Below are 14929 nucleotides of genomic sequence, written 5' to 3'. Positions count from 1 at the left end.
AGTCAGTTAACATAAAAATGAACCTTATCAGCAAGTAACAGCAGTGTGTGTGGATGCTATTTGCATGTGTGCTTATACCTTCAGAGTGAGTTTTTTCTGGCCGTAGTTGGGGACATCTATCTGTGTGTGCATGGTTTGACCTACAGAGCAATGTAATACCACATGGTCCACAGGCAGGGGGCGCTCTCCCACTCCTCTAAAGGTAAACACGTGCTCAGCACCGTCGCAGTCATTATGTAAGGTCAGCTTGCCCTGTGGGGGTAGGGATAGAGTCCAGGCAGTCAAACACACCCACAAACTGGTGTGAAGTGTGCACACAAAGGAAACATGGCAAGCTGACGCGTAGCTGCAGTCAAGCATTCTCACACTGACCTATGACTGTGGCTGATTACAAAGAGCCCAGGACAAGTAACAATAGGACACTAATGTTTTTCTTTTAAAATTGAGGTCTTAAACCCACACTGCAATAAAGGGACAGGATGGTATTCCCTGCACAAAAATGTTTCCTACACTTGTGTACCCAGAACACACAATTTCCTCATTTGGTCCATTCTACAAACAGTTAGCATTTAATGAGCATCTTCAACTTTAATTCACAAGAAACTAGGTGTGGTAGGCAAACAAAGCGAAAAGACAACTAACAACACACTGATAGCTTGCAGCAGCATGTTTCCTATTTAAGCTCCACCTCCCCTACATGACATCAGAAATGCATTGGTGGTTCAGTGGTAGAATTCTCGCCTGCCACGCGGGAGGCCCGGGTTCGATTCCCGGCCAATGCAACACATCTTTTCCCCTCTCTATTACACATTTAAACAAAACAGATAAATAGCTGTATATATGTGCATATACAGTGTATATTTATTATGAATTTGTTTTTCATATATTCATCACAATATTTATTAATCCCTGTTTTCATTTCAACATTTGCATTTGTATATATTTATGTATTGACAACTAGATCATTTTTCATTTTCTGTACCAAGTGAAATTTAACTTTCTGTGGGGGAAATTAAGATGTGTAAGATAAATGAGGGAAAATTCAACAATCTACACATCTATAATATAAAAGATTTTTATGTGAACATATTTTTTCTGTATATTTTTAACTTCTCACTTTCAAAATAACTTCCAACTTCAAGTCCTCTGATGATTAAACAGATAAATCACTCTGAAAAGAAAAATAATATTCTTTGAACTGCTCTGCGTTCTCTGTATGTGAAAGACATAGTGAGGCAAGGCATCAACTAACATCCTAAATTGCACAACACTTCTCAGAAAGAGAAAGCTTAGTTACAGTTTGCCCCTGCCTGTGCCTCTGTCCTGTTTTTAGAAAAGCACTGGAAGATGAGGCTGGTCACAGAGAAAGCTTAAATTCCCAGATACCATCTTAACAGCCGCACAGGCCAGACAGTGTGCTGCTGTTTGAGGCTTCCAGATAAGTGTTCATACTTGAGCCGACTGTTCCCTGAGAGGATGGAACCGAGGAGGCTAATGAGAAGAAAGGCCAAATATGAGGGCTTGGTGGATGAGCATTGTTGGCAGGGGATTTCAAAGTGGGCCTGCTCCTAAGTGCTGCTTGAATAATTCTGAATACACACAAAGTCAAGGCCACCACACTGAAGATTTTATGGTGTGTATATTGAGCAAGGACATTAAATGGCAAGAATGTGACAAAGGAAGACAGAAACATGGAGACACCTTAAGACAACAAGAATCAATGAAACCACAAGGGGAAAAAAAGGCATTACCGTGACAATGCATAGTGCAGAAGGGTGGAAGGTGAGGGGGTAGCAGGCTCTTGTCCCTGCTGGCACATTCAAAACTGGTGGGCCGGAGAATCCCTCACCATAAACCTCAGCTTGCATTTTCCAGTCTTGGTGGGTCTTATTGTGCTACGAGAGAGACATAAAGGCCTGAGAATTTGATCTGAATCCACCATTGTTCAACATTTTCGCAACATGTTAAAAAGCAATTCTTTGAAACTACCATCATAACATGATCTACTTTTCTAACCTAAAACTTTGAATATGTTAGCTTCAGTCAAGTGATATAATTAGTCAAAGATAAATTTCAGCCATGCTTTATGGTTGCTGTATACTAATGACAACCACTCTCTTCTAAAAAAAAGCAGTTTCTCATTATCGAAGTGATATCTAAAATGATTCATGATTAATCAGATGCTTTTAGGATAGCCCTTAATAAGCAGCATACACATGCACACTGATAAATGCATTTTCTCTTGTCCCTCACCAGTGGTATGTCCTGTGTGACTGATCGGTGAGCAGGTGAACAGAAGTCCAAGTGGACGGATCCTCCCTGCAGTCACAAATGATATGATTTTAGTAACATTAACCATTAACCACATGAACCAACAAGTAATTCAGCATTTACTTAAATGAATACTTCACCTCCAAAATGATGGTCATTTGGGATTAGACTGACAAAAAAGACATCTAAATACCTCACCTTGGATTGTCAGAAACTGGTGTGGACATTTTTCACTATTTTCAAACATTTTATAGACCAAAAAAAAGATTAATGTAAATTAATCAATGATGAAAAAAATCATTAGTTGCAGCCCTATAACATTAACAGGTTTATTAAGCTGTGATAGCTGATATCTACCTGTGAAGTAACCAGTGCCTCTAGCATATAGACCCTGGTATCACACCAGGATCTCAGGACCACCTGACACGTAAATTGCCCCACGGTGTCTGCCTGAAACCGTAGTGGGATGTCCACACAGCCACAATCTGTTGAACAAAGTGAGGAGAAGAATCAGGGATGGGGGGAGATGGACAATCAAGTGGTGTGGACAGTTTTAATAAATAAATTAAATGAACATGAGTGAAACTACTAGGGCATTTCAGTCACAAGACCTTTTCCAGGGGGTAAAGGACCTTTGAGGCACAGTGTTACCCACATTTCCACCAGAGCAACCAGTAACTACATTTAGAACCTTTCCAAGGTGTAAAAAAGGTCTCTTCTCTGAGGTTAACTTTCAGTAGTTTAGCAACTATCAAGTTACATTCTTGTCAGTGAAGAGAGAATAAAGTACCAAAAAATGTACTGGTTGGGTGCTGGTACCTAAATGTTTATAGGGATCCGAACATGTTTTCTCTTCCTGACTAGTTTAAGATAAACAGAGAAAGAGGGACTGAGTGTGCAAATGAGCTGCGAGCACCAGTGAACAAGAGAGGGCAGGAGAGGCAGTTGACAGAGCTTACGAGTGAGTGAGAGACGGGTAGTGAAGATAAGAGAGTAAAGCGAGGGAACAAGAGAAATTAAATTTGGTTTGCTAATGTTTTATTGTGAGACAAATTTGTGGGAGATTTCAGTCTCCTCTGCAAGTCTCTTTTTCATTCATTTATTGCATCTTCCAGCAAAATGATTTAGATATTTATATGTGTGTACCTGCAGGATTTTCCCATGGCATGTTGGTGTCTTCCTTTATAGGTATTGTAACAGTACTGGGCAAAGCAAAGTATTGTGGCAAAGAAACTTCCACACTGTACTCAATCCCTTCACTCTGGGGAACGCCTCTCAAAAGTTGGGCCTAACAAGAGACAAGAGAAGGGGGAAATTAAGTTCAATATGGACAACAGGAAAACATTTCACAATACTGAGTTGAAACCCCCCCTGCTTCCCTGGCCACCAACCAACCACACAGCTTCCCACTGTAAAGCCAAAGGTCAGCTTTCCAGAGTGAGTATGTGAGTGTACCTGTTGTTTCAAGAGCTTACGTACAGCTGTGGTTGCCCTCAGGGTGCTGCTATGCAAAGTGTGTGTGAGCATCCGCCTCCTGTGTTCATTTGCACTCATGCTGCGCTGACCCCAGAAGGCCAGAGCTTGCTCCCGGCCCATATTGATCAGTGGCACACGCACCACCTCCTCACACGCCTGCCCCACGTTGCAGTGCAGACTTAGTACTGACACACACACAACTGGGTCTGTTGGTAGAGAAAAATATCAGTGTTGACATTATTTAATCTGTTATTCACTATGAATACACTACTTTATATTCAGGTGACACAGCCAAAGAGAAATTATCACTACTGGTACTTCCTAAATGTGACTATGCTTTTCTAACATTGACATCAAAAATGACATGAACGTATGTCTGCTGACTTTTCTTTTCTTTCTTTTTTTTTTTTTTTGGCTTTACAACAGGACCAATTTTGAAATTAACAGCATTTACATGTTTAATGATTAAATGATAACTGATGTTGGTGTTCTGCAATGTTGAGTAATGTTCATAAACTTAGGGTTAATGGAAAAACAGCTATAGTAAGTAACATTTAGTTTCAGATTGTGCTATGATGCCCTAAAATACTTTAGAAGCAACATTTGGGTGACAGACTTCCTACCAGAGTTGCTGGGGATGGAGACTATGTTAGAACTGGGCCTGGCAGTGAGAGGGGAAGGAAGAGGCAACTCTGCTGTGGCCTTCACCATATAGACCATATCTCCCACCTAGAGGGACATACACAGAGACAGACATGGCTGTGAAGAAACAAGGGTCACTTGCCACACTGGTAATGTTTGGAGATCCCATACAATCAAACATGAATACCTACTTTATACCTATGTTAAATATGCTATCGTTTTTTGCCTGTTCTCAAACTTTGACTTTGCTATTCTGCACACTGGTTATACTGCCCTGTCAAGGAGTTACCTTTATTCAAAACTATACAACGTGAATTGCTCCAATAAATACAAGGTGGGATTTTTCTTGATAGTATCACAAGTGTCACAAATTTTGTAAAACTGCAACAAAAGCACAAATGACCGATACACACAACATAGGCACAATGTAAGGCCTCAAAACCACTAGAAACAGAAAATGCTGGGTCACAGGGTAAGCATTGCCAGCAACCAGCTTACAGTTATGCTAGCTATCAGTTAAATGCCGTTAAATGAATTTCCTCCCTGAGGGATCAATAAAGTATATCTTATAAAGTGTATTTTTCAGCAAACCAAAGAACAGCTACTTTATTCCGTATTCAGGAATGCAAACGGGTGTATGGTCGAAAAAGAAAGAGCTTGTCGAAGCGAAATTCTGAATATTAAAATACACAAACACTAATTTGGAAGAATATTGTGTATTCCAAAACAAAACAAATCCATTGAGCCATCATGACCATCTCGCTTTAAGTCCAAATCTTTATACATTTCTTCATGCTCTTTACATTGAACAAAGTGGGTAGATTGGCCTACTACAAATAACATGTCAGTTTCAAACTAAGGGCCATCTGAATACCGCGGGGCAAGTGCCCTAAAAGGGATAGTGCACCCAAAAATGAAAATTCAGCCATTATCTACTCACCCTCATGCCGAGGGAGGCTCTGGTGAGTGGCGGCGGGGGGAGTGGCTAGCCCACCTAATGGATGACGGCGCCCCAGACTAACGTCCAAGAACACAAAATTGAAACCACAAAATATCTCCAACATGCTCATCCGTAGTGATCCAAGTGTCCTGAAGCCCTGACATAAAAAGTTGTTTCGAAAAATGTCATTTGAACTCTGTTTTTAGCCTCACTGTGGCCTGTAGCTCTGACTGCTTCTCTGTGCTCCGTGCTCACATGTGCGCGCTTGCATGAGACCAGCGAAAGCACGAGCTTTGCTTACCCGTGTTTACATTACGTGACACGTGCACCACAGGCACAGGGAGAGACAACAGTAACCACATATCTGAGAACAACACCATTGTCATACACACACACACACACACACACACACATACAGTACAGGCCAAAAGTTTGGACACACCTTCTCATTCAATGCGTTTTCTTTATTTTCATGACTATTTACATTGTAGATTCTCACTGAAGGCATCAAAACTATGAATGAACACATGTGGAGTTGTGTACTTAACAAAAAAAGGTGAAATAACATGAAAACATGTTTTATATTCTAGTTTCTTCAAAATAGCCACCCTTTGCTCCGATTACTGCTTTGCACACTCTTGGCATTCTCTCCATGAGCTTCAAGAGGTAGTCACCTGAAATGGTTTTCCAACAGTCTTGAAGGAGTTCCCAGAGGTGTTTAGCACTTGTTGGCCCCTTTGCCTTCACTCTGCGGTCCAGCTCACCCCAAACCATCTCCATTGGGTTCAGGTCCGGTGACTGTGGAGGCCAGGTCATCTGCCGCAGCACTCCATCACTCTCCTTCTTGGTCAAATAGCCCTTACACAGCCTGGAGGTGTGTTTGGGGTCATTGTCCTGTTGAAAAATAAATGATCGTCCAACTAAACGCAAACCGGATGGGATGGCATGTCGCTGCAGGATGCTGTGGTAGCCATGCTGGTTCAGTGTGCCTTCAATTTTGAATAAATCCCCAACAGTGTCACCAGCAAAACACCCCCACACCATCACACCTCCTCCTCCATGCTTCACAGTGGGAACCAGGCATGTGGAATCCATCCGTTCACCTTTTCTGCGTCTCACAAAGACACGGCGGTTGGAACAAAAGATCTCAAATTTGGACTCATCAGACCAAAGCACAGATTTTCACTGGTCTAATGTCCATTCCTTGTGTTTCTTGGCCCAAACAAATCTCTTCTGCTTGTTGCCTCTCCTTAGCAGTGGTTTCCTAGAAGCTATTTGACCATGAAGGCCTGATTCGCGCAGTCTCCTCTTAACAGTTGTTCTAGAGATGGGTCTGCTGCTAGAACTCTGTGTGGCATTCATCTGGTCTCTGATCTGAGCTGCTGTTAACTTGCCATTTCTGAGGCTGGTGACTCGGATGAACTTATCCTCAGAAGCAGAGGTGACTCTTGGTCTTCCTTTCCTGGGTCGGTCCTCGTGTGTGCCAGTTTCGTTGTAGCGCTTGATGGTTTTTGCGACTCCACTTGGGGACACATTGCAATTTTCTGGACTGACTGACCTTCATTTCTTAAAGTAATGATGGCCACTCGTTTTTCTTTAGTTAGCTGATTGGTTCTTGCCATAATATGAATTTTAACAGTTGTCCAATAGGGCTGTCGGCTGTGTATTAACCTGACTTCTGCACAACACAACTGATGGTCCCAACCCCATTGATAAAGCAAGAAATTCCACTAATTAACCCTGATAAGGCACACCTGTGAAGTGGAAACCATTTCAGGTGACTACCTCTTGAAGCTCATGGAGAGAATGCCAAGAGTGTGCAAAGCAGTAATCAGAGCAAAGGGTGGCTATTTTGAAGAAACTAGAATATAAAACATGTTTTCAGTTATTTCACCTTTTTTTGTTAAGTACATAACTCCACATGTGTTCATTCATAGTTTTGATGCCTTCAGTGAGAATCTACAATGTAAATAGTCATGAAAATAAAGAAAACGCATTGAATGAGAAGGTGTGTCCAAACTTTTGGCCTGTACTGTATATATATATATATATATATATATATATACACACACACACACACACACACACACACACACACACACACACACATATATATATATATATATATATATAGGATGCAGTATGCATGGACTTATCAGCGTTTCATAAGCAACCATTTCAAAATTACTTTACAAATACATTATATTTACTGCCCTTGAACTCTACCAAACCAACTAGCTCACCAAAAACGTGGAAATAATAAATGAATGAAGAAGCTGCATATAACCAGCCATTTTTCTTTCACTGTAACAGTGCTGGTATGCTGAACAAGATCTGAATAAGAACACATTTCACACAGAATCTGAATCTGGACACTGCCTTTGAATCATCCCCCTCTTGAAGTTCAATCTTTTAATCTTTATTGTAATCATTCCACATATCGCCCACTTGTTAGCGAAATAGTTAAAGAACCTCCATTAATCGTGCAATTTAAATGTGATAAGTCTCATTGACTGACCGTCACTTGTGTGTATGCGGAGAAGGAGAGGGGCGGAGGGAGCGGAGCTGTGGAAACATCCTGCAGTCCGACATACTATCATGCATTTAATAACTTATTAGACAGATATATAGAGAGAAAGGTGACGCTTAGAGAGCAAGCCCAAATAAGCAACTCCACTTTAGAAACAAGCCCAAAAAACCTCAACCTGCGACTACCAATATTTGTAAGCGACACTACAAAAAAAGAAGCCCAAAGTTGCAGCTAATAAGCGGACCTGACAACCCTGCCCTACGCCTAGCGCTCTATTATCTTTGATCCAGCAGCACACGCAACCCCTCCCTCCTCCCTGAGTTAGCATTTTACCACTCCATTTGCCACAGAGCTTATTTTCTACAATGATCCAAAAGCAAAATATACAAAAATATTGTTAACGTCATGATATGACCACCTACATATTTATACAGCATTGTCATTATTGATTTGATAGGCACAGCCCTGATTCTCATGTGGAAACACTGTCATGGAAACACTGTGCTAGATATGTGTGAATTAAAACCTGCTGAATGTATCACTGGGTGTGCAGGTGTTGCACTTAAAAAATTACATCTATTTATATTGAAACATGATTGTTGATGCAAAATGACACTGTGTTAATACAAATTTCAGTCCTTACAGTCTGTGTGTGTACAAAATTGGCAACAGATATTTTTTGTATTAGCTCAAAGCATTTCCCATTTTGCACTCTGCTTTAATGGAACTAGAGTGCTGTCTTGCAGAAATTAAACTACACTGACATACAATTACCATGTAAACTTGCACACACAAACACACACAGACACTATAGAAAGATTTCATTCAACTTATTCTAATTTAATATAGGGTCTGAGAAACTAGATACTCGATGCTGAGCTTCAGTTAGTGTTTATAGCTGTCTGCAGTTTCTAAAATGCAACTTAACAGTCAATTATTTAAATACAAAACTCGTTCAATTGACAGACGCCCCAGACACACACAAGCACACACACGCACACACTTACCTGCGGGCAAACTAGCAGCACAGAGCAGTACTTGGTGCCTGGGCAGAAGGGCAGGTAGTCGAGGTTCAGAGTCTCTGCTTGGCTTGGCTTCAGACAAACACTCCTTACTGTACACAGGAACTCACTGCCATCACCATCTGGGCACACACACAAACTTTTTATAGACCACAACCAAGCAGACATGAATTAAAGGTAGTATACTCACACATGTGTATAAACAGTAATTAGGGCAACACAGAGTGCACAGTGCATGTGCATTTGTGTGTTCGTACTTACTGACATCTGAGCACTTCCCTTTCATGTGCTCCCCACAGCTCTTGTCTGAAGTCATCTTCCTGATACTAAAAGAAGAGAAAAATCATAATCATTCACCGTATATTGATATCAGACTACATAACCTGATTCAGCTGCACCATAGATGAACTCAGTCCTACTTCAAATCCTCACAGTCAACTCCTGATTAGGAGGAGGAACTGGAATGATTGGCTTTGAAGATGTCTCAGGTGGTGGGAGATGCATATGAACCAGCTATTCTTAATGACAACCCATCACTCTCCAGAGGAACATCCTCTTACTTTACCTCTCTTTAACTTTACCTAACTTCTGAAGTAGTAACTAGTGGGAGGAACACCCTGTCTTTTTTCCAAATTAACTCCTCTGAATAAGTTACTCTAAAACAACTGTATACAGATGATTTCATGAGTAATTCAGCTTTCATGTGGAGCTGACTTGGAAAGTTTGCTGAAGTTCTAGCAGTGGTATTTTGACAAGTGGCAGATTAGACTAAATTGTGTGTGTTCTCTTGTATTTGGGTATTATTACTAGTTATTATTATTGTTTTTTGCAATTTTAAAAAATCTAGTAATTTATCCATATTTACCTTGAACAAAAACATAAACAGGCGAATATTGGATTTCAAAACTCTATTCAAAATGCTATCTATGATGCAATCCTGTAATCTCACAGGTTATCATATTCTGAGCACTCTTTTACCTCTTCCTCACATAAAGCGAGCAAGTGCATTCTGGTTGATTGAGCACATGAAACAGACATATTGCAAGCAACAACAACATGCAGAAGCCAATCGAGCCCTGAGCGAGGCTTAGCAATCACTTCCTATTTCTGACTTTTCTGACAGACTGTGAGTTCAACCCCTGCTGACATCAAAAACTCATTAACACTTCCCATTAGTGCTGTAGTGAACAGCAGAACTACATGTAACAGCACACTTTTAGTTAAACCTTAGAGACCTGCTTGATGTCTTATAGACATAAAACCCTCTAGATTTCTACCAACTACTGACTTGTAATTTTACTTCAAAGATGGCTTTATAAAACATTACATCATTAGTTTATAACTTTTTGCATTCTATTAAAAGAAACTTGGCTTGATCAAACTGTGTGCAGCGAACCAATTGAGGCCTTGCCCTCTAACTACATTTTCCTGCATTGTCCAAGGTCCACTAGAAAGGGAGGATGGGTTGCTGTTTTATATAGTGACTTTTTAAATGTAAATTTAGAGCTGAGCGCAAATGGTGAATGACCAGTCTACAAGTTGATCTTGAAATTTAGAAAAATGCAACATAGTCTCATAACACTGAAATTTAAAAAAAAAAAAAAAAAAACAGGGCTTCCACGATTTACAAACTCATTAATCTGACAAGATCACTTCCTTTAGAATTTGCCTCCCCAAACAAATGTAACGAATTTGCATCCTTGAAAACCTTGTTTACAAACACGTACTTATAGGTACAATATGTACCAACCAGGTTTCAGATCACATCACAGCACTGAAGAAGTCAACAACCTCAAACTGAACACAGATACTTAGAAACTCTCAGTTCTTGTATTAACTGGACCTCAAAGCCATCTTTGACACCATAGACTATGAGATCTTTATCAACACGCTCCATGACACCATTGGGGTATCAGGCATTGCTTTAAACTGGTTCTCCTGGATGCTGACCTTCATTTTGAAAATTGCATATCAAATACTACAAGATCATTATTCTACCACCAAAAGAAATATATCAAAAGTCTAAGATTAAAATCACAACCTGATGCTGAGAAACTGGTTCATGCATTCATTTTGAACAGATTAGATCACTGCAGTGCCCTTTTCGCTTGATTATTAAAACATTCAATAGGAGATGTCAACTCATAGAGAATTCAGCTGCCAGAGTTCTAACCTGAACAAGAAAACACCATTGTATTACTCCACTTCTTCTTCATTGGCTTCCCATTAGATTGAGATACAATTTAAAATCATCCTACTGGTCTTTCAGGCACTACATTGTTAAGCTCCCCAATATATTTCTGACCTGCTCACTGACTACACCCCATTCTGATCTCTCAGATACTCAGACTGTAGCTCTTTGTACCTAGAATAAGATCTGGAGCTGGTAAAGATGTTTTTAGTTACTGCAGACCTGCCCTCTGGAATGGTTTGCCTAATGATGTGTGAACTATAAGTACTGTATCTCTGTTTAAAGCTATGCTCAAAACCTTCCCGTTTTCTCAGGTCTATGATCAATATCAGCGTGTTGCGTGTATGTATGTGCGCCTCTGTATTGTCTGAGTAATGTGTGCACGTGTGTTTGGGTATTATGTGTATGTATTCATGTATGTTATTTTATTGTATGTCATTACATGGCATTTGCTTGATGTTCTTTTTATGTTCCTTCCATCTTTTTAAAATTCAAAGCACATTGGGTTTCTTGTAATCAAATGTGCTCTATAAATAAATAATTCCACAAATAAGCTTTATTTTTTGCTGTTTTTTGTTACCTTTGGACAAAGCCAGGCTAGCTGTGACCTACTGTTTCTTCCTGGTCTTTATGCTAAGCTTTTCTAACTGGCTGCTGGCTGTAGCTTCATGTTTAACACATATGGGAGTGGCACTGATGCTCTCATCTAACTCTTAGCAAGATACTTGAAAGATGCTAAACTGTTCCTTTAACTCTAAGTGTACTGTGTGGCTATACAGTTTGTGTCTTTCATTGTGTGTGAGTGTATAATTAGAGCTGTGGACAGTGCATGTGTTACTTGGCTTTGGAGGAGGCCTGTTGAACTAGGCTGTCACTTTTCTTTTCAGGCTCCAATGGGTTGAATGGAGACTCCACCAGCACCACCCTAAACACACACACACACACACACACACACACACACACACACACACACACACACACACACACACACACTCACAGTAAAGAGGTTTGAATACAGCAATACAACACACAAAACAAACTGTACTGGGACTTTGTCTCTGGAAAGCCACGATGCTGTTAACTAACTTCAAATATTTCTTTTTCTTTTACTTAAACCCTTACCTTTGTGTGAAGAGGGGATTCTTAACAGTTACAAATTTTGTACATGCATGTGAACATGGACATATACACCCACCTGAACTTAGCTTCTTTACTGAAAGGATTAGTTATGGGCACTTTGATTACTTTTGGCTGGTAACATGGAGACTTGCACTTGACAGTGTTCTAAGGAGAGACAGGAGGAAGAAGAGTCTTTCATCTGTAGATTTAGCATGGCAGTCAGTCCCCCCCATTAAATTCGTTTTACTCACTGTGGGTGTGATGTGACTGACGTGGGTCTTCAGATTGAAGGTGAGCGTGGTGCCGCATAGGCCAAAAGGAGAGCTGGAGATGAGCAGAAGGACTGCCTCCATGGGTTGGATGTTGAAGCAGCTGAACTGGACAGTCAGTTCAGTGCTTGCCCTGTTGTAATCACCACAGCCATCTGATCATTTCTGCGGGAACCAGAATGTCCTCCACACTGCTTTTACAGACCGATCACTTTATTGTGCAACCTTCAATTTTTTAGGTTATAATGATAATGAATCAGCAGATTGTTAATACTATGTTTCTGCATAATGCCATTGTCCTTAACAACAGGATTTCTGAGAGTAAAGCTGGGGATTCAAAATGGGACATAGGCTATTTTTATGGTGAAGCCTCACTTGAGAGCAAAACTGGTGCATTTTAATGAGCTACAGTCTCAAGGCAAAACCAATTTTACTCAACTTGGACTCTGCTTTGAATAAGTTGAGAGGGCTTTTTCCTTTTCTTTGCTGGGTACAGGTTTGCCCCAAACAAGTTATTTTGAAAGTACAGATGCAAAGACAGCACTTCTTAGCTAACAATACCAGTTTTAGTAATGCATTTATTGTAATGTAAACTACAAAGGCATGCACCGATGTTTCATAATTAGTTTCACTGCACAAGAGTTTTTTTTGGAAGATTATTCATGTTATCACCTGGAAAATATGTCTGTAGACACTTTGTTGTATACATATGTCCTAAGAAGACCATTCTTAGTGAATTGCATTATGTAAAACAAATTCTTAGATTAAAATGGAAATAATGCAAATTCTAATTAGTCACCCAAGGAAGGCCCATATCAGTTGGAATCCCAGGCTAGTTATGTGCCTAATGCAACATTAGACTACTTGCGCGTCACTGTGTTGGCAGGTTTAGTTCCATTACTACCATAAAAAGAGGTAGCGTACTGTGCATCAGAGCTCATAAATTACATTTGTCCAAGGCCTTGAATTTGGCCTGTCATTGTTCAATAATTTTATTAACAATTCTTTAATAAAACTACTTCTGTAATACAAAATAAATAAAATGAAAAGTAAATGAAAACGTGAAATGTTTTTAGTAAAAATCCCAAAATATTAAATGAGAGATGAGTTTGTCCCCATTCTTGCATGAAGATAAGGCACAAGTCCCATGCCATCTATTAAGGATGGAAATTAATTTAAGCTTCACCTATCCAAAACTTTATGCAATATAGCAGCATATCTGTTAGGACTGAGGACGGACGCAAGGACTGAGCATCGCAGCACGCATTTGTGTGAGTTTGAGAGACAGATATTGAGGGAAATGAGGAGAAGGTGGAAGGTGGGCTATTGCATGCCATATTTTTGTAAGTCATTAATAACTAAGTACATTATTATGACTACTTTGGAGGTTGCAAGTTATCCTCAACACCAGAAAGCATTTTTTTCCTCCTCACATTTTCTGAATTTATTAATAATCTGCACACTGGATGGGAAGCTTTGGCGAGCTGCATGTGACTCTCAGGCCTCCAGTTGATCACTGCTATACATACAAGTTAATCATTCTTGAATCTAAAGTCATAAAGTATGGCAGAGAAGGATAACTACCGTACTGAATGAAGGTCAATCTTTGTGACAAATTGCAGGAGATCTGAAAGTCTCTTTCAAGACTATGAAATGATTTGAAGACAATGGCCCTCATGGGGACTAAGTTAAGACCAGAGAGGTCAATGATGGTCTCAGAGCCACAGCGAAAAAGAACTCTGGCTACATGTCCGTAGTGACTAGTGCTTTCAGTCTCCGCAATGTAAGATCAATTTAATGTTAACAGATTTTTTGGAACTCCTGTTTCACTGTGTAAATTTTACGGTGTTTTAACCCTTTGAATCAAAGGATTTTTGTTAATCCCCTTTATTTACAGGCATTAAGCAGAGTGACTACATGCCTTAGCCAGGTATGCCATACATTGGTATTTGGTATTTTGTGTGATGACTTTCATTTTCAAGGTAAAAAACATACTTTGGAGGAATGGTGACAGAAGATCCATCAGGGAGGCAGAAGAAATGTGCGTTCTCTCCTAAAAGGAAGGCCTGGTATTTGATCGGCTTAGAGGATGGGCTTTTCAGGCGCACCTGAAGCACAGTCGCACACGCACGAACACACATGCAGAAACACACAGCGATAGCCACATTTTTGTCCAAGCACAAGCACAAACACACAGACAAATGCCTCTGCCAGAAAACAATACAACAATGAAATCCATCTTTCTTAACAGCACAAACTGACATCTATTTTTGTTAGGCTTGTAATGTGGCTTAACCTGACAATGTGGATCATTACCCAAATGTATATTTGTCTGTGTTTGTAATCCTGTTAGTGTGTGCGTGGCTGTGTCTATAATCCTATTAATGTATGTGTGTGTCTATAATCCTGTTAATGTGTGTCTGTGTGCACGTCATTATCTGTCCAGGAGCTTATTATCCAAGCCATTGT

At 40.1% G+C, this 14929-nt stretch overlaps 1 protein-coding gene and 1 non-coding gene across 2 annotated transcripts in view; one reads left to right on the top strand and one right to left on the bottom strand.

Annotated features, from left to right (window-relative positions):
• LOC125884717 (cilia- and flagella-associated protein 47-like) overlaps positions 1-14929 on the bottom strand; it is a 124358-nt gene that overhangs the window by 19830 nt on the left and 89599 nt on the right. The window contains exons 40-52 of the mRNA XM_049569833.1: positions 14456-14568; positions 12443-12593; positions 12268-12356; positions 11911-11997; positions 9143-9207; positions 8867-9003; positions 4371-4476; positions 3727-3953; positions 3418-3559; positions 2629-2756; positions 2254-2319; positions 1752-1895; positions 79-252 (exon numbers count right to left, since the gene is read on the bottom strand). Coding sequence (XP_049425790.1) covers positions 79-252; positions 1752-1895; positions 2254-2319; positions 2629-2756; positions 3418-3559; positions 3727-3953; positions 4371-4476; positions 8867-9003; positions 9143-9207; positions 11911-11997; positions 12268-12356; positions 12443-12593; positions 14456-14568 — 1629 coding nt within the window. The remainder of the gene's footprint in view (positions 1-78; positions 253-1751; positions 1896-2253; positions 2320-2628; positions 2757-3417; positions 3560-3726; positions 3954-4370; positions 4477-8866; positions 9004-9142; positions 9208-11910; positions 11998-12267; positions 12357-12442; positions 12594-14455; positions 14569-14929) is intronic.
• trnag-gcc (transfer RNA glycine (anticodon GCC)) lies at positions 712-782 on the top strand. Its single transcript has one exon. It is a non-coding gene; the product is annotated as a tRNA-Gly (tRNA).

Source organism: Epinephelus fuscoguttatus, linkage group LG24 (assembly GCF_011397635.1).
Source record: "Epinephelus fuscoguttatus linkage group LG24, E.fuscoguttatus.final_Chr_v1".
In the NCBI taxonomy this organism is placed as follows: domain Eukaryota; kingdom Metazoa; phylum Chordata; class Actinopteri; order Perciformes; family Serranidae; genus Epinephelus; species Epinephelus fuscoguttatus.
Note: the sequence above shows the minus strand (reverse complement) of the source record. Positions and strands in the feature narration are given on the sequence as shown.